The 13641-nt window shown below is 44.5% G+C and overlaps 2 protein-coding genes across 3 annotated transcripts in view; one reads left to right on the top strand and one right to left on the bottom strand.

Annotated features, from left to right (window-relative positions):
• LOC1273658 (cadherin-99C) overlaps positions 1-6910 on the top strand; it is a 149284-nt gene extending 142374 nt beyond the window's left edge. Inside the window, exons 8-13 of the mRNA XM_061648032.1 lie at positions 854-4152; positions 4228-4524; positions 4623-4879; positions 4973-5225; positions 5319-5600; positions 6339-6910. Of these exons, the coding sequence (XP_061504016.1) occupies positions 854-4152; positions 4228-4524; positions 4623-4879; positions 4973-5225; positions 5319-5600; positions 6339-6492 (4542 nt within the window). The 3' untranslated portion in view covers positions 6493-6910. The remainder of the gene's footprint in view (positions 1-853; positions 4153-4227; positions 4525-4622; positions 4880-4972; positions 5226-5318; positions 5601-6338) is intronic.
• The window catches only part of LOC3290597 (WD repeat-containing protein on Y chromosome), a 94639-nt gene that overhangs the window by 72610 nt on the left and 8388 nt on the right, over positions 1-13641 (bottom strand). Inside the window, exon 3 of one of the 2 annotated variants that reach the window (XM_061648033.1) lies at positions 8350-8701. In XM_061648033.1, the coding sequence (XP_061504017.1) occupies positions 8350-8701 (352 nt within the window). Of the gene's footprint in view, positions 1-7783; positions 8702-13641 lie in introns of those variants that run through there. The other variant, XM_563902.5, reaches the window with a different exon arrangement.

Below are 13641 nucleotides of genomic sequence, written 5' to 3'. Positions count from 1 at the left end.
CTGTCATACGAACCATACTAAGCCGATAAGCCTACGATCGCTGTGTAATCCGTTGCATGAAGATGTCTAATTCGAATTGAAAGATCAACGAACGAGAAACAATCCTCATAATAGTATCGTAATTGCACAAACATTGCAATTCGTTACTACAATCCTATTCTTCAGCTTTTGCATTATTGAATTAAGAGAATTATTGCACTAATGAAGTCAATTCAATGATTTTGTCTCTTACTGATCAGGCTAGCTTACTTTAATAAAAATAATACATTTAATAGTGTCAATAAAATTGACCCACCCCGTACCCCTTCACAAACGCGTAGCACAAGCAACCAAGCTCAAGATTCCTCTAGGCTCTAGTTACCTGTTAAGTAGCCCCAGCAACGAACAAGGCATGGAGCGGGATCGTTAAAGCATCGGTAACTGCGGTAACAGTTGTCGCCAAAGCTCTCCATTCCGCAGTGGTTTAAGTATCAATTAACACAAACCTTAAACCGATCTTTATTGCTGCACTTCATTTATGACTGTGCCGCTCTTCTCGCCGCTGTATCGATCGATTGACTTCTGTGTCACTGGCTAGGCCCTGGATTGACGGCAAGCAGGCGTACCGGTCACTAGCGTAAGCAGGTGAAAGGAATCGCGTACCATTCGTGAAGGCAGTTAAAGCAACGAACTCCACGGGAGGGCCTCCAGGGCCTCAATTTCACTGCATTCGATGGAAAGTAACTAATATTGCCAAAAACAGTTACAATTTAATTGCTCCGCAGAAGCTAGCACACTACTTTTCAGGTGACTCTGTTGCTTCAACCTACTCAACGTTAAACCGTTTTCTTTTCCCTTCCCATTCTCCTTACAGGATCGTTCTCGCAACGCTTCCGAGCGGCTGTCCGCGACCACGACGCTAACGATCGACATTGCCGACTCGGACGACCAGGATCCCTCGTTCATCTATCGCGGTTGCGTCCTGCTCGATGGTGCCTGCCTCAACCCGGAGTACAGTGCGTCCGTGCCGGCCGGTACGCTGCAGGGTGTGCTGACGGTAACGCCCGAGCGCATCCAGGCGGTCGATCTCGACACGATCAGTGCCCCGATCCGGTACAGCTTCCTGAGCGGCATACCCGGCAACTATGGCGACTACTTCGAGATCGATCCGCAAACGGGCGTGCTGAAGCAGACGAAGCTGGTGGACGGTTCGGTGACGGCGAAAAAGTTCGACCTCGTCGTGAAGGCGGAAGAGGTCTCCGATATGAAGCGCTTCACGACGGCGAAGCTGTCGATACACGTGAAGCCGGTCGATGCGTACCCACCGATGATAAGCATTACCGCGACGGAGGGCTTTGTCGATGAAAACTCCCCCATCGGGACGGTCGTGATGGATGCGCACGGTAGCCCGATCAAGCTGTCCACCACCGATCAGGACCTGGGCCCGGACGGTGAGGGCATGGAGTACATCTACGAGGTAACGACACCGTCCTTTACCGTCTCGAAGGAGGGCGTGCTGCGCGTGAACGAGGAAGGGCTGGACCGCGATCCGCCCAGCCCGGGCAAGTACCTGTTCCAGGTGGTGGCCCGCGAAGCGAGCGGCAATGCGGCCAGCGCCCCCATGAGCCTGACCGTCCATCTGCGCGACGTGAACGATAACGCACCGCGGCTGGCGATGGTCGCGCCGGTAACGCTGATGGCTGGGGATGGCCGCCGGCTGGTGACGCAGGTGCACGCCACCGATAACGATGCGGCCGAAAATGCCGCCATCACGTACTCGATCTTCCACGTGTCGAACAATGGGGCGAGCAAGTTCGGCATCGATCCGGCGACGGGCGAAATCGAAACGCGCACCCGGCTGAACGCGGGCGAACAGTACAGCATCACGGTGCAGGCGTCGGACGTCGGCGGGCTTTCGTCGCAGGCGATCGTCGAGGTGACGATCACGCCCGGGCCGAACACGAAACCGCCCCGCTTCGCCCGTCCCGTGTACGAGGTGCAGGTAAGCGAGGGAGCGGAAATCAACTCCACCGTGATCGTGCTGAAGGCGGAAGATCCGGAAAATGACCCCGTCAGCTACGCCATCACGACCGGGAACGATCTGCGCCAGTTCTCGATCGGCAAGGACAGTGGCGTGATCAGCGTGATCCGCAAGCTCGATCGGGAGGATCTGACCCGCTACCAGCTGATCGTGCGGGCCGAGGACAACGGTGGGTTGGCGAGCAGTGCCACCGTCAACATCAAGGTGACGGACATCAACGACAAGAATCCGGAGTTTGACGAGCGCCAGCTGCCGTACGTGTTTGCGGTGGACGAGGGGCGGGAGAATGTGTCGATCGGGACGGTGCGCGCGACCGATGCGGACGAGGGCATGAACGCGGAGATTACGTACACGGTCCCGTCGGACATACCGTTCCGGATCGATTCGCGGACGGGCGAGGTGCGCACGAAGGTGGCGCTGGATTACGAGAAGCAGAAGGAGTACCGGTTCGTGGTGACGGCAAAGGATGGGGCGCCGGAACCGCGGCTCGGCACGGCCAGCGTCACGGTGAAGGTGCGCGATGTGGCGGACGAGGTGCCCCGGTTTATGGAGTCGACGGTGGAGATTAAGGTGCCGGAAAACGTGCCGGACATGACGGTGACGACGGTGCGCGCGTTCGATCCGGACACGAAGCCCGAAATTACGTACACGCTGAGGCGCGGGCCGGGCGATCTGTTCAAGGTGGATGCGCGCACGGGTCAGATCAAGACGATCCGGGGGCTGGACTACGAGAAGGACAAAATGCACGAGCTGCTGGTGGGCACGCTGGAGAACAATGGTACCGGGGCGGGCGATTACATTCGCGTACTGGTGGAGGTGGAGGACCGGAACGATATACCGCCGGTGTTTGTGTCGATCCCGGAGCCGGTTAGCATCAATGACAATCTGCCGATTGGGGCGATCGTCGGTTCGATGCCGGCGGTGGACGGGGACGGGTCGTCGCCCGGGAACGTGGTGCGGTACGAGCTGGTCGGGCGGGGCAAAGCGCTCAAGTACTTCCAGGTCGATGCCGACTCCGGCATCGTGCGCATTCGGGACGATCTCGGCAAGGAGGAGGACAGCGAGTATCTGATCGATGTGCGGGCGTTCGATATGGGCGAGCCGCAGCTGAGCAGCGTCTCGACCCTGCCCGTCTACGTGGGCCACATACCGGCCAACCCGAACGGGGATTCGGCCGAATCGCGCCTAGAGAGCGGTGGCATCGTCAACCTCGAGGTGCAGGGGCTTGCGTTCAGCGACGACAGCTACACGACGAGCGTGCCCGAATCGACCGGGGTGAACGCAACGATCAAGCTGATCCAAATTATCAACTCGAAGAAGGCGACCAAACACAACGGCGGCTTTAGCTGCGAGCTGGCGGGCGACGATACGGTCCGGCGGCTGTTCCGCGTCACGATCGAGGACCATGCCTGCGCGCTGGCCCTGGCGGCACCGCTCGACTACGAGGCGGCCACCAGCCACCAGCTCGAGGTGCGGCTAGCGTCCAGCAAGTACTTCGTCAATCAGCACAGGAATGCCGCCACCGTGAAGGTGATCGTGCAGGACGAAAACGACAACGTGCCGCAGTTTGTGATCCCGCGGACGTACCAGCAGAGCGCCCGGAACGACACGTACTACGCGGTGATCGGTGCGGACGCGGACATCGATACGCCGGTGCTGCAGGTGAAGGCTACCGACCGGGACATGGGACCGTACGGGCAGCTCAAGTACGCGCTGCTCGATGTGGACGGGCAGGCGAACGAGATCGCGCCCGAGGACGCACCGAGCACGTACTTCACGGTGAGCGAAGACACCGGCATGCTGAAGACGCAGAAACCGCTGCAGCAGGTGCGCCAGACGCCGCTCGTGTTTTTGGTGGAGGCGCGCGACAACAATGGCAACGCGACGGCCGGTGCGATCGTGCACCGGGCCCGGGCCCGCGTCGTGGTGAACCTGATCGCCGACATTAACCGGATGGCGCTCGTCTTTCTCGACTCGAACCCGAAGGATATGCGGCGGCACGCGCGCAACCTCGAGGAGCTGCTGCACGAGAAGACGGACGGTTTGATCACGGGCATTGAGCGGTTCGCGGTGCGGAAGGTGCTGAATGAGAACGGCACCGCCGAGGAGGTGGCCGGAGCGACGGATGTATGGTATGTACGGGAACGGGGTGGCGTGGAACGATCGTGCAATAACCTTCTTTTTTTCTTCATTCCACTTCCACACAGGTTCTATGCCGTTGATCCGCAAACGGAACGCATTCTCGAGCGCAACTCCAGCACGGTCGCGAAGCGCATCTTTGCGCCCGCCGTCCTGTCGCAGATCAACTTCGAAGCGTCCAGCATTGCGCGAGCGACGGCCCAGGGTATCTTCGGGCCGATCGAGCCGAAGCTGCCGATACAGAAGATCAAGGCGACTATCGTGGGCAACGAGGACGTGTTCCCGTTCGCGCTGATTGCCGTCGCGATCGTCATTCTCATCCTCGGTTCCATCGGTATCGTGTACATTTGCATCTCCTGGTCCAAGTAAGTGTGGCGAGCGTGTCGCAAGGCTACTTCTTCCCCATGCCCGATAGAATCCTGCTAAGTAATGCCCTACTTTCCCATTTCACGCTTTCCCGTAGATACAAAAACTTTAAGCAAAGAATGCGCCAGTATACTGCACCCGCTACTAGCCCCGTACGCTACGATCCGGTCATGATCAACTCCCAGCAGCAGCCCCCGTCGGACAATCCGACCAGCCTGAAGGAGTACGAAACGCAGGTGCTGGCGATGGCCGTACCGCTCGCCGACGAGGGTGACGATCTGCAGCTAGACTTTAGTGCGAAAAACCATGCCTTTAGCCTCGACAACGTTAGCTACATTACGCACAAGGAAAATGGTCAGTCCGAGGTGGAATGCCCAAAACCGAACGAAAGCACTTTTAACACTTGTCGCTCTCTCTTCTTGCACTCCCTTTTTCCATCCAAAACAGGTCAGCACAGTCCTACAAATTCCGACGCAACGACCGCTGTTGTTGGCACGCTGCAGCGCAACAATAACAACAACACGAAGAACAACAACAATCTCAACATTAACAACCGCCAGAACACGCTCAACCGGACGCTCGAGATGAACCGCAACAACTATCTGAATCCGCTCGGTTCCGGCGGTAATGGGGGCCCGGTAGTGCCCGGCACGCTCACACTCGGCCGCATCAAATCCGAGCGCAATAACTACATCAACGGGTAAGTAGAGGGCTAGTAGAGCGAGAGAGAGAGAGAGAGAGCGGGATCTGTGGTCCAATGTTGGCTCATAAACGAATTCTACCCTCCTTGCAGGTACGGGGATACGCTGAATCGAAACAATTTAACGATGGCCCAGAACAACACCTTCAACACGCTCGGTCGCAACCAGCGGAACATCAATCATGCACCGCACCACAACAACGCCAACCACGGGTCGAACAACGTGAACCTGAACCAGGGCCACCATCATCACCCGATGCACAACGGGGGCCCAGGTGTGGGTGGTTACGCGGGGACGGAGATAGTGACCAACACGCTGGGGCGCAACAATCGCTACAACGATGTGCCAATCACGAATCCTCTGTTTCACATTCGGTAAGTTGGAGGACGCAAGTCCACAAGCTTTGCACTATGTTGGGTAATGCATTTGAGTGGATCTGAATTTGGAGTCTGAAAATCTTCAAAGATTCTCATTGGAATTTGACATTGACCTTGAATCTCCAAAGGTCCTAGTAGCTTCAGGAAACAACTTAAACCTTATCGGAAGAAGTTAACGTATTTTCCAGAATCGCTATAAATCAATGACACACAGTTATATCAAAGAGAGTTAGGAACGTATACTAATCGATAACAAATGATTTAAACTCTCTCAAGTAGTGATCAGGACTCACAATGAGTGAATTAGATTGACGAGTTATATTTTTAGTTCACTTTCTGGGAGTCTTGTGAGCGACTAAGAGAGTTGTGCTGTCAGTGAGTTACGGGCCGGTGTGGAGAGTTAAATCACTCACTCGCTGAGATTTAACATGCAAAAGAGTCACAAAGGTTTTCGAATAACTCTTGAATTGTTCAAATCAAATCAATTCACTGCTTAGACTCAGTTCAGTGACTCATTCTGATAAAGCTATCTTCAATAATTAAATATTAATAACTCTTCAAATAGATCTGAATCGCAAAAGATTAATGACTTATACAATATTCAAAATTCTTCTGGGAAATGCAACCAGCTTCTATACAATTCTTATGATTAATTCTCATTAATTTTTCCCAACACTCCTTCCCTGAATTGATACGCAAACTCTAACCGAAACAATCGATCTCAAACCTTTGCAGCCAAAACGGAGACCTACAGTCGCAACCGCAGCTGAACCATATCAGTCCCACGAACGAAAACGTTAGCTTTGGCAAGCGCGACTACAACCAGCTGTCCTTCTCCTACCTAAACGATCTGGATCGATCCGATGCGGAAACTACAACCGAGCTGTAATAACGGAAAACTCCCCTCCCCTGCGGTGTTGTGCCAGCGGTAGGCACTGCCCGACCGGCTAGAAAAGCTCCATTCAATACTGTGTCCGTGTCTCTGTGTGGAAATGGGGAGATCACGCGAATATGCGAATTCTCTTACACGGGGCGTTAGCACAGTGAGATAGTGGTAAAGTTGGCGTATCTCAGGCAATATCGAAATATGTCTCTTGCCTTAACGATCAAAGTTTGAGCTAGCGCCTGTAAAATATTGTGACATATGTGGCATTTTATCTACTATTGTTTTTTTTTTGTTTGTGTTTTTAACTCCTCCTTCTACGGTTTTATGTTTATAGTTACTAATTTAAACGTTTCTCAAGCTCTTTATCTTTTATCGAAACGCCCATTCCCGTGTAGGTGTAGATTAGTAAGCAATTTTAAAAGACGAACAAGTGGAAGAAGAAGACGAGAAAGAAGAAGAAGAAGAAGAAGAAAAAGAAGAAGAAGAAGAAAAAGAAGAAGAACGTTAGTTTATAGTGAGAAGGCAAATGTGTACAATAGTAGCAGTAGATAGAACGAAACGAACGAATGAAAGATGCACCATTAAGGTGCTCTGTGTTAAGTGAAGAATGAAGTAAGAAGAATGGACACTATGTTATATTTATTATAAAAATACTTGCTAATCAGAGTATGGGAAGGGGCTAGCAACCGGCCTCAATATTAGCAAAGCTGGAGAGTATACCACCGGCTTTTATTTTATTACTCTCCGGCAATAGAAAATTAGTAGTTCGTCAACACACTAGAGTGATCTGTAGGCGACGAACTTTTAGTATACAACTTAGAAGGAACGGAAATCTAGCGAACGTGCGGCGCAACAAATGGAGATTATGTTCGCTGAGGTAGCATGTAGCAGTGTAAATATTTACAGTCATTTAATTAGTAAGCACCATGGTAAATAGGTAGGCTCGTTTTGAATCGAAACATTCCATCGAAAATGACGAAAGCGTGAGACGTAAGCTCAAAATCGTGCATTGTCGCTTACACACACGCACGTTTTCTGATTGCAGGAGAGTGTGTGTGTGCGTACTGCAAGCAGAACTGATCGATTTAAACAGAAAAAAAACCCAACTGCCTTAGCTAGTGGACACCGGTGTGCGTCCACAATTACCGTAGTACTCCGTTACACACCAGGGACATGCAATTACGTACTAGGCAAAGGGGACGTTAGAATTAGTACACATTGGTTAGCCATTACACGCATGTAGAGAAGAGGGTTAGGGCCGAGAAAGAAAAAAAACATAAAGAAAGTTTGATAGTATGTGTATCGATCGAAACCAATTTTAAATCATGATATGGCGGCGCGCTACCACACGCACGCCAACCGTCCAAATCCATCTAAATAAATATCCATATGAGATTACTTTCAAAAATAAAAACCGAAAATGCTTTTCCTTCCTCACTGCGTGCCTTCGGCGTCGGCGTCACTGGGGGCATCCTTGAACTGTAACGCCTTTGTTCGCTCCAGTAGCTGTTCCAGCTCGTTCCAATCGCTCCCGTTCTCTTCCACTGTTTTGTTCGTGCGTTTTAGCGGCTGCACAGGAAACGCTACCATGTGCCGGTACAGCGGGAAGGAAGGATACGTCCGATCGAGCTTGATCGTCTGCAGCATCGGCTCTTTAGAGGGTAACTTCAGCACGGCAGTGTTAAGGATTGGTTCGGCCAGCGGACTGCCATACGTTTCGATCATCGGTGTGTGCTTGGATCGATCCGCAGCAACACCGACGATGTCACCGACAGTGGCAGTGCCTCCGCCACTCTTGGTTCTAGCAGTTCGGGAACTATCTTTGCCGCCTCGCAACACCTTCAGGGTGGTGAAACTTACCTCACGCTGCAGATCGGGCGGAATGCGGAAACGATAGTCGGCCGGCGGGGGTACGGCCATGGGTAGCGGTTGCCAGTTGACCGGGCTGCCCAGTAGCCCGATGTAGCGCCCACCGAGTGTCCACAGGCGTACGGTGCGATCGCTGCTGCAGCTCAACAGCAACCCAGTGTCGTCCAGGTAGGTGAGCCCGGTAACGCAGGCCCGATGGGCCTGGTATGAGTTCAGCAGCCAGGGTTTCACTTGTGCACGGGCCGATCGTTTCGCCCGGCCCGGGACTACGTCGTTCAGCAGGAAGGGAAACAGTATCCTTAGCGCCGGCTTGTTTACGTGGAATTTGTCTTCGTTCGGGATCCTGCAGTTAGAAGTTTTTGTTTTTAAACTAGTTAATTTGGCCAAGATACAGCGCTACGCAACTAATTTTCATAGATGCACTTTACTGTAAAGAACATACCGAAAATATTGGACTCAAAACCCAATGAAAATGAGGTACTTATGACTACCCCTTAAGAGATCTACAACCAATACCGAACCCGTACTGGTTCTGACTGCACCTTTTCTGATTCTAGAACTGGACAAGACCTAATGACGGTCCTGGAACCGATACTGAACCCATACCGGTCCTGGAACCAATACTGGTCCTAAGACCGGTCCGATCATGAACTCATACCGATTTTGGAACCTATCATGAACCCATTCCGGTCCTGGAACTTATCATGAACCCATACCGCTCCTGGAACTTATCAGAACCTCATACCGGCATTGACTCTTTCTTACATGAAATGAACTTATTGTAATGGGAATTGGACTCCCTAGCACCCTTGATGGACAAATGCAATAAGAATTTCCAACGACCCTGTCCAAAAAGGGTGCCATAGTGTCGAATTTCCAACATTAGAAGTTCACTTCCAATAGGAAAGAGTTTAGGAAGTGTCCCAGAACTATGAGAACCTCTGGAAATCCCTGTATAGGTCCTGGAAACGATCATGAACCCATACCTGTCCTAGAACCTATCATGAACCCGTATTTATTCTGGAACCTATCATGAACCCATATCTGTTCTGGAACCGATCATGAACCCATACTGATACTGGAACCTATCATAAACCAGTACCGATCCTGGAACTGATACTGAACCCATTCCGTTCCTGGAACCTATCATGAACTTATTCCGGTCCTGGTAGCAATCATGAGCCCATACCGGTCCTGGAACCGATAATCAACCCATACCGAACCAGAAAAAGCTTGTGATTCCATTTATTTTTTAGAACAGTATTTGGAACTGTTCCGGATTCGGATTCGGATGCTTGAATACTTGGTCCGGGGGTTAGAACTAATACAGTTCCAGTCGACAAACCATATCCGGTATTAGATGTGCAGCGTAGTAAATAGCATAGCAATTTTACGTAAGAAATTTTGTAGAATTTGTGTAGTAATTTTTATCAATTCTTTTTGCATAAAAATAACAAACCCAAAAGTGAGTGCATCACTCATAAAAAAGTGAGTTTGTTTAAAAAAAGTGAGTGAATCACTCATAAAAAAGTGAGTTTGTTTAAAAAAAGTGAGTGAATCACTCATAAAAAAGTGAGTTTGTTTAAAAAAAGTGAGTGAATCACTCATAAAAAAGTGAGTTTGTTTAAAAAAGTGAGTGGATCATTCATACAAAAGTGAGTTTGTTTAAAAAAAAAAGTGAGTGGATCACTCAAAAAAAGTGAGTTTGTTTAAAAAAAGTGAGTGGATCACTCATAAAAAAGTGAGTTTGTTTAAAAAAAGTGAGTGGATCACTCATAAAAAAGTGAGTTTGTTTAAAAAAAGTGAGTGAATCGCTCATAAAAAAGTGAGTTTGTTTAAAAAAAGTGAGTGAATCACTCATAAAAAAGTGAGTTTGTTTAAAAAAGTGAGTGGATCACTCATAAAAAAGTGAGTTTGTTTAAAAAAAGTGAGTGGATCACTCATAAAAAAGTGAGTTTGTTTAAAAAAAGTGAGTGAATCACTCATAAAAAAGTGAATTTGTTTAAAAAAGTGAGTGAATCACTCATAAAAAAGCAAATTTGTTTAAAAAAAGTGAGTGAATCACTCATAAAAAAGTGAGTTTGTTTAAAAAAAGTGAGTGAATCACTCATAAAAAAGTGAGTTTGTTTAAAAAAAGTGAGTGGATCACTCATAAAAAAGTGAGTTTGTTTAAAAACAGTGAGTGGATCACTCATAAAAAAGTGAGTTTGTTTAAAAAAAGTGAGTGAATCACTCATAAAAAAGTGAGTTTGTTTAAAAAAAGTGAGTGGATCACTCATAAAAAAGTGAGTTTGTTTAAAAAAGTGAGTGAATCACTCATAAAAAAGTGAGTTTGTTTTAAAAAAGTGAGTGCATCACTCATAAAAAAGTGAGTTTGTTTAAAAAAAGTGAGTGTATCACTCATAAAAAAGTGAGTTTGTTTAAAAAAAGTGAGTTAATCACTCATAACAAAGAGAGTTTGTTTAAAAAAAGTGAGTGAATCACTCAAAAAAAAGTGAGTTTGTCAAACTCAATAAACTCAAAAAACTCACTTTTTCAAACTCAATAAACTCAAAAAACTCACTTTTTCAAACTCAAAAAACTCACTTTCTTACACTATATGAACTCTAAAAACTCACTTTTTCATACTCAATAAACTCAAAAAACTCACTTTTTCAAACTCAATAAACTCAAAAAACTCAAAAAACTCACTATTTCAAACTCAAAAAACTCACTTTTTCAAACTCAATAAACTCAAAAAACTCACTTTTTCAAACTCAAAAACTCAAAAAACTCACTTTTTTAAACTCAAAAAACTCAAAAAACTCACTTTTTCAAACTCAAAAAACTCAAAAAACTCACTTTTTCAAACTCAAAAAACTCACTTTCTTACACTATATGAACTCTAAAAACTCACTTTTTCATACTCAATAAACTCAAAAAACTCACTTTTTCAAACTCAAAAAACTCAAAAAAACTCAAAAAACTCACTTTTTCAAACTCAAAAAACTCAAAAAACTCACTTTTTCAAACTCAAAAAACTCACTTTCTTACACTATATGAACTCTAAAAACTCACTTTATCATACTCAATAAACTCAATAAACTCAAAAAACTCAACAAACTCACTTTTTCAAATTCAATAAACTCAAAAAACTCACTTTTTCAAACTCAAAAAACTCAAAAAACTCACTTTTTCAAACTCAAAAAACTCAAAAAACTCACTTTTTCAAACTCAATAAACTCAATAAACTCACTTTTTCAAACTCAAAAACTCAAAAAACTCACTTTTTCAAACTCAATAAACTCAAAAAACTCACTTTTTCAAACTCAAAAACTCACTTTTTCAAACTCAAAAAACTCAAAAAACTCACTTTTTCAAACTCAAAAAACTCAAAAAACTCACTTTTTCAAACTCAAAAAACTCAAAAAACTCACTTTTTCAAACTCAAACTCACTTTTTCAAACTCAAAAACTCAAAAAACTCACTTTTTCAAACTCAATAAACTCAAAAAACTCACTTTTTCAAACTCAAAAACTCACTTTTTCAAACTCAAAAAACTCAAAAAACTCACTTTTTCAAACTCAAAAAACTCAAAAAACTCACTTTTTCAAACTCAAAAAACTCAAAAAACTCACTTTTTCAAACTCAAAAAACTCAAAACACTCACTTTTTCAAACTCAAAAAACTCAAAAAACTCAAAAAACTCACTTTTTCAAACTCAAAAACTCAAAAAACTCACTTTTTCAAACTCAAAAAACTCAAAAAACTCACTTTTTCAAACTCAAAAACTCACTTTTTCAAACTCAAAAAACTCAAAAAACTCACTTTTTCAAACTCAAAAAACTCAAAAAACTCACTTTTTCAAACTCAAAAAACTCAAAAAACTCACTTTTTCAAACTCAAAAACTCAAAAAACTCACTTTTTCAAACTCAATAAACTCAAAAAACTCACTTTTTCAAACTCAAAAACTCACTTTTTCAAACTCAACAAACTCAAAAAACTCACTTTTTCAAACTCAAAAACTCAAAAAACTCACTTTTTCAAACTCAAAAAACTCAAAAAACTCACTTTTTCAAACTCAAAAAACTCAAAAAACTCACTTTTTCAAACTCAAAAAACTCAAAAAACTCACTTTCTTACATTATATGAACTCCAAAAACTCACTTTTTCAAACTCAAAAAACTCAAAAAACTCACTTTTTCAAACTCAAAAAACTCAAAAAACTCACTTTTTCAAACTCAAAAAACTCACTTTTTTAAACTCAAAAACTCAAAAAACTTACTTTTTCAAACTCAAAAAACTCAAAAAACTCACTTTTTCAAACTCAAAAAACTCAAAAAACTCACATTTTCAAACTCAATAAACTCAAAAAACTCACTTTTTCAAACTCAAAAACTCACTTTTTCAAGCTCAAAAAACTCACTTTTTCAAACTCAATAAACTCAAAAAACTCACTTTTTCAAACTCAAAAAACTCAAAAAACTCACTTTTTCAAACTCAAAAAACTCAAAAAACTCAAAAAACTCACTTTTTCAAACTCAAAAACTCAAAAAACTCACTTTTTCAAACTCAATAAACTCAAAAAACTCACTTTTTCAAACTCAAAAACTCACTTTTTCAAACTCAAAAAACTCAAAAAACTCACTTTTTCAAACTCAAAAAACTCAAAAAACTCACTTTTTCAAACTCAAAAGACTCAAAAAACTCACTTTTTCAAACTCAAAAACTCAAAAAACTCACTTTTTCAAACTCAATAAACTCAAAAAACTCACTTTTTCAAACTCAAAAACTCACTTTTTCAAACTCAACAAACTCAAAAAACTCACTTTTTCAAACTCAAAAACTCAAAAAACTCACTTTTTCAAACTCAATAAACTCAAAAAACTCACTTTTTCAAACTCAAAAAACTCAAAAAACTCACTTTTTCAAACTCAAAAAACTCACTTTTTCAAACTCAAAAACTCACTTTTTCAAACTCAAAAAACTCAAAAAATTCATTTTTTCAAACTCAAAAAACTCAAAAAACTCACTTTTTTAAACTCAAAAACTCAAAAAACTCACTTTTTCAAACTCAAAAAACTCAAAAAACTCACTTTTTCAAACTCAATAAACTCAAAAAACTCACTTTTCAAAACTCAAAAACTCACTTTTTCAAACTCAAAAAACTCAAAAAACTCACTTTTTCAAACACAAAAAACTCAAAAAACTCACTTTTTCAAACTCAAAAAACTCAAAAAACTCACTTTTTCAAACTCAAAAACTCAAAAAACTCACTTTTTCAAACTCAAAAAACTCAAAAA

The sequence above is a fragment of the Anopheles gambiae genome, chromosome 2 (genome assembly GCF_943734735.2).
Source record: "Anopheles gambiae chromosome 2, idAnoGambNW_F1_1, whole genome shotgun sequence".
NCBI lineage: Eukaryota > Metazoa > Arthropoda > Insecta > Diptera > Culicidae > Anopheles > Anopheles gambiae.
Note: the sequence above shows the minus strand (reverse complement) of the source record. Positions and strands in the feature narration are given on the sequence as shown.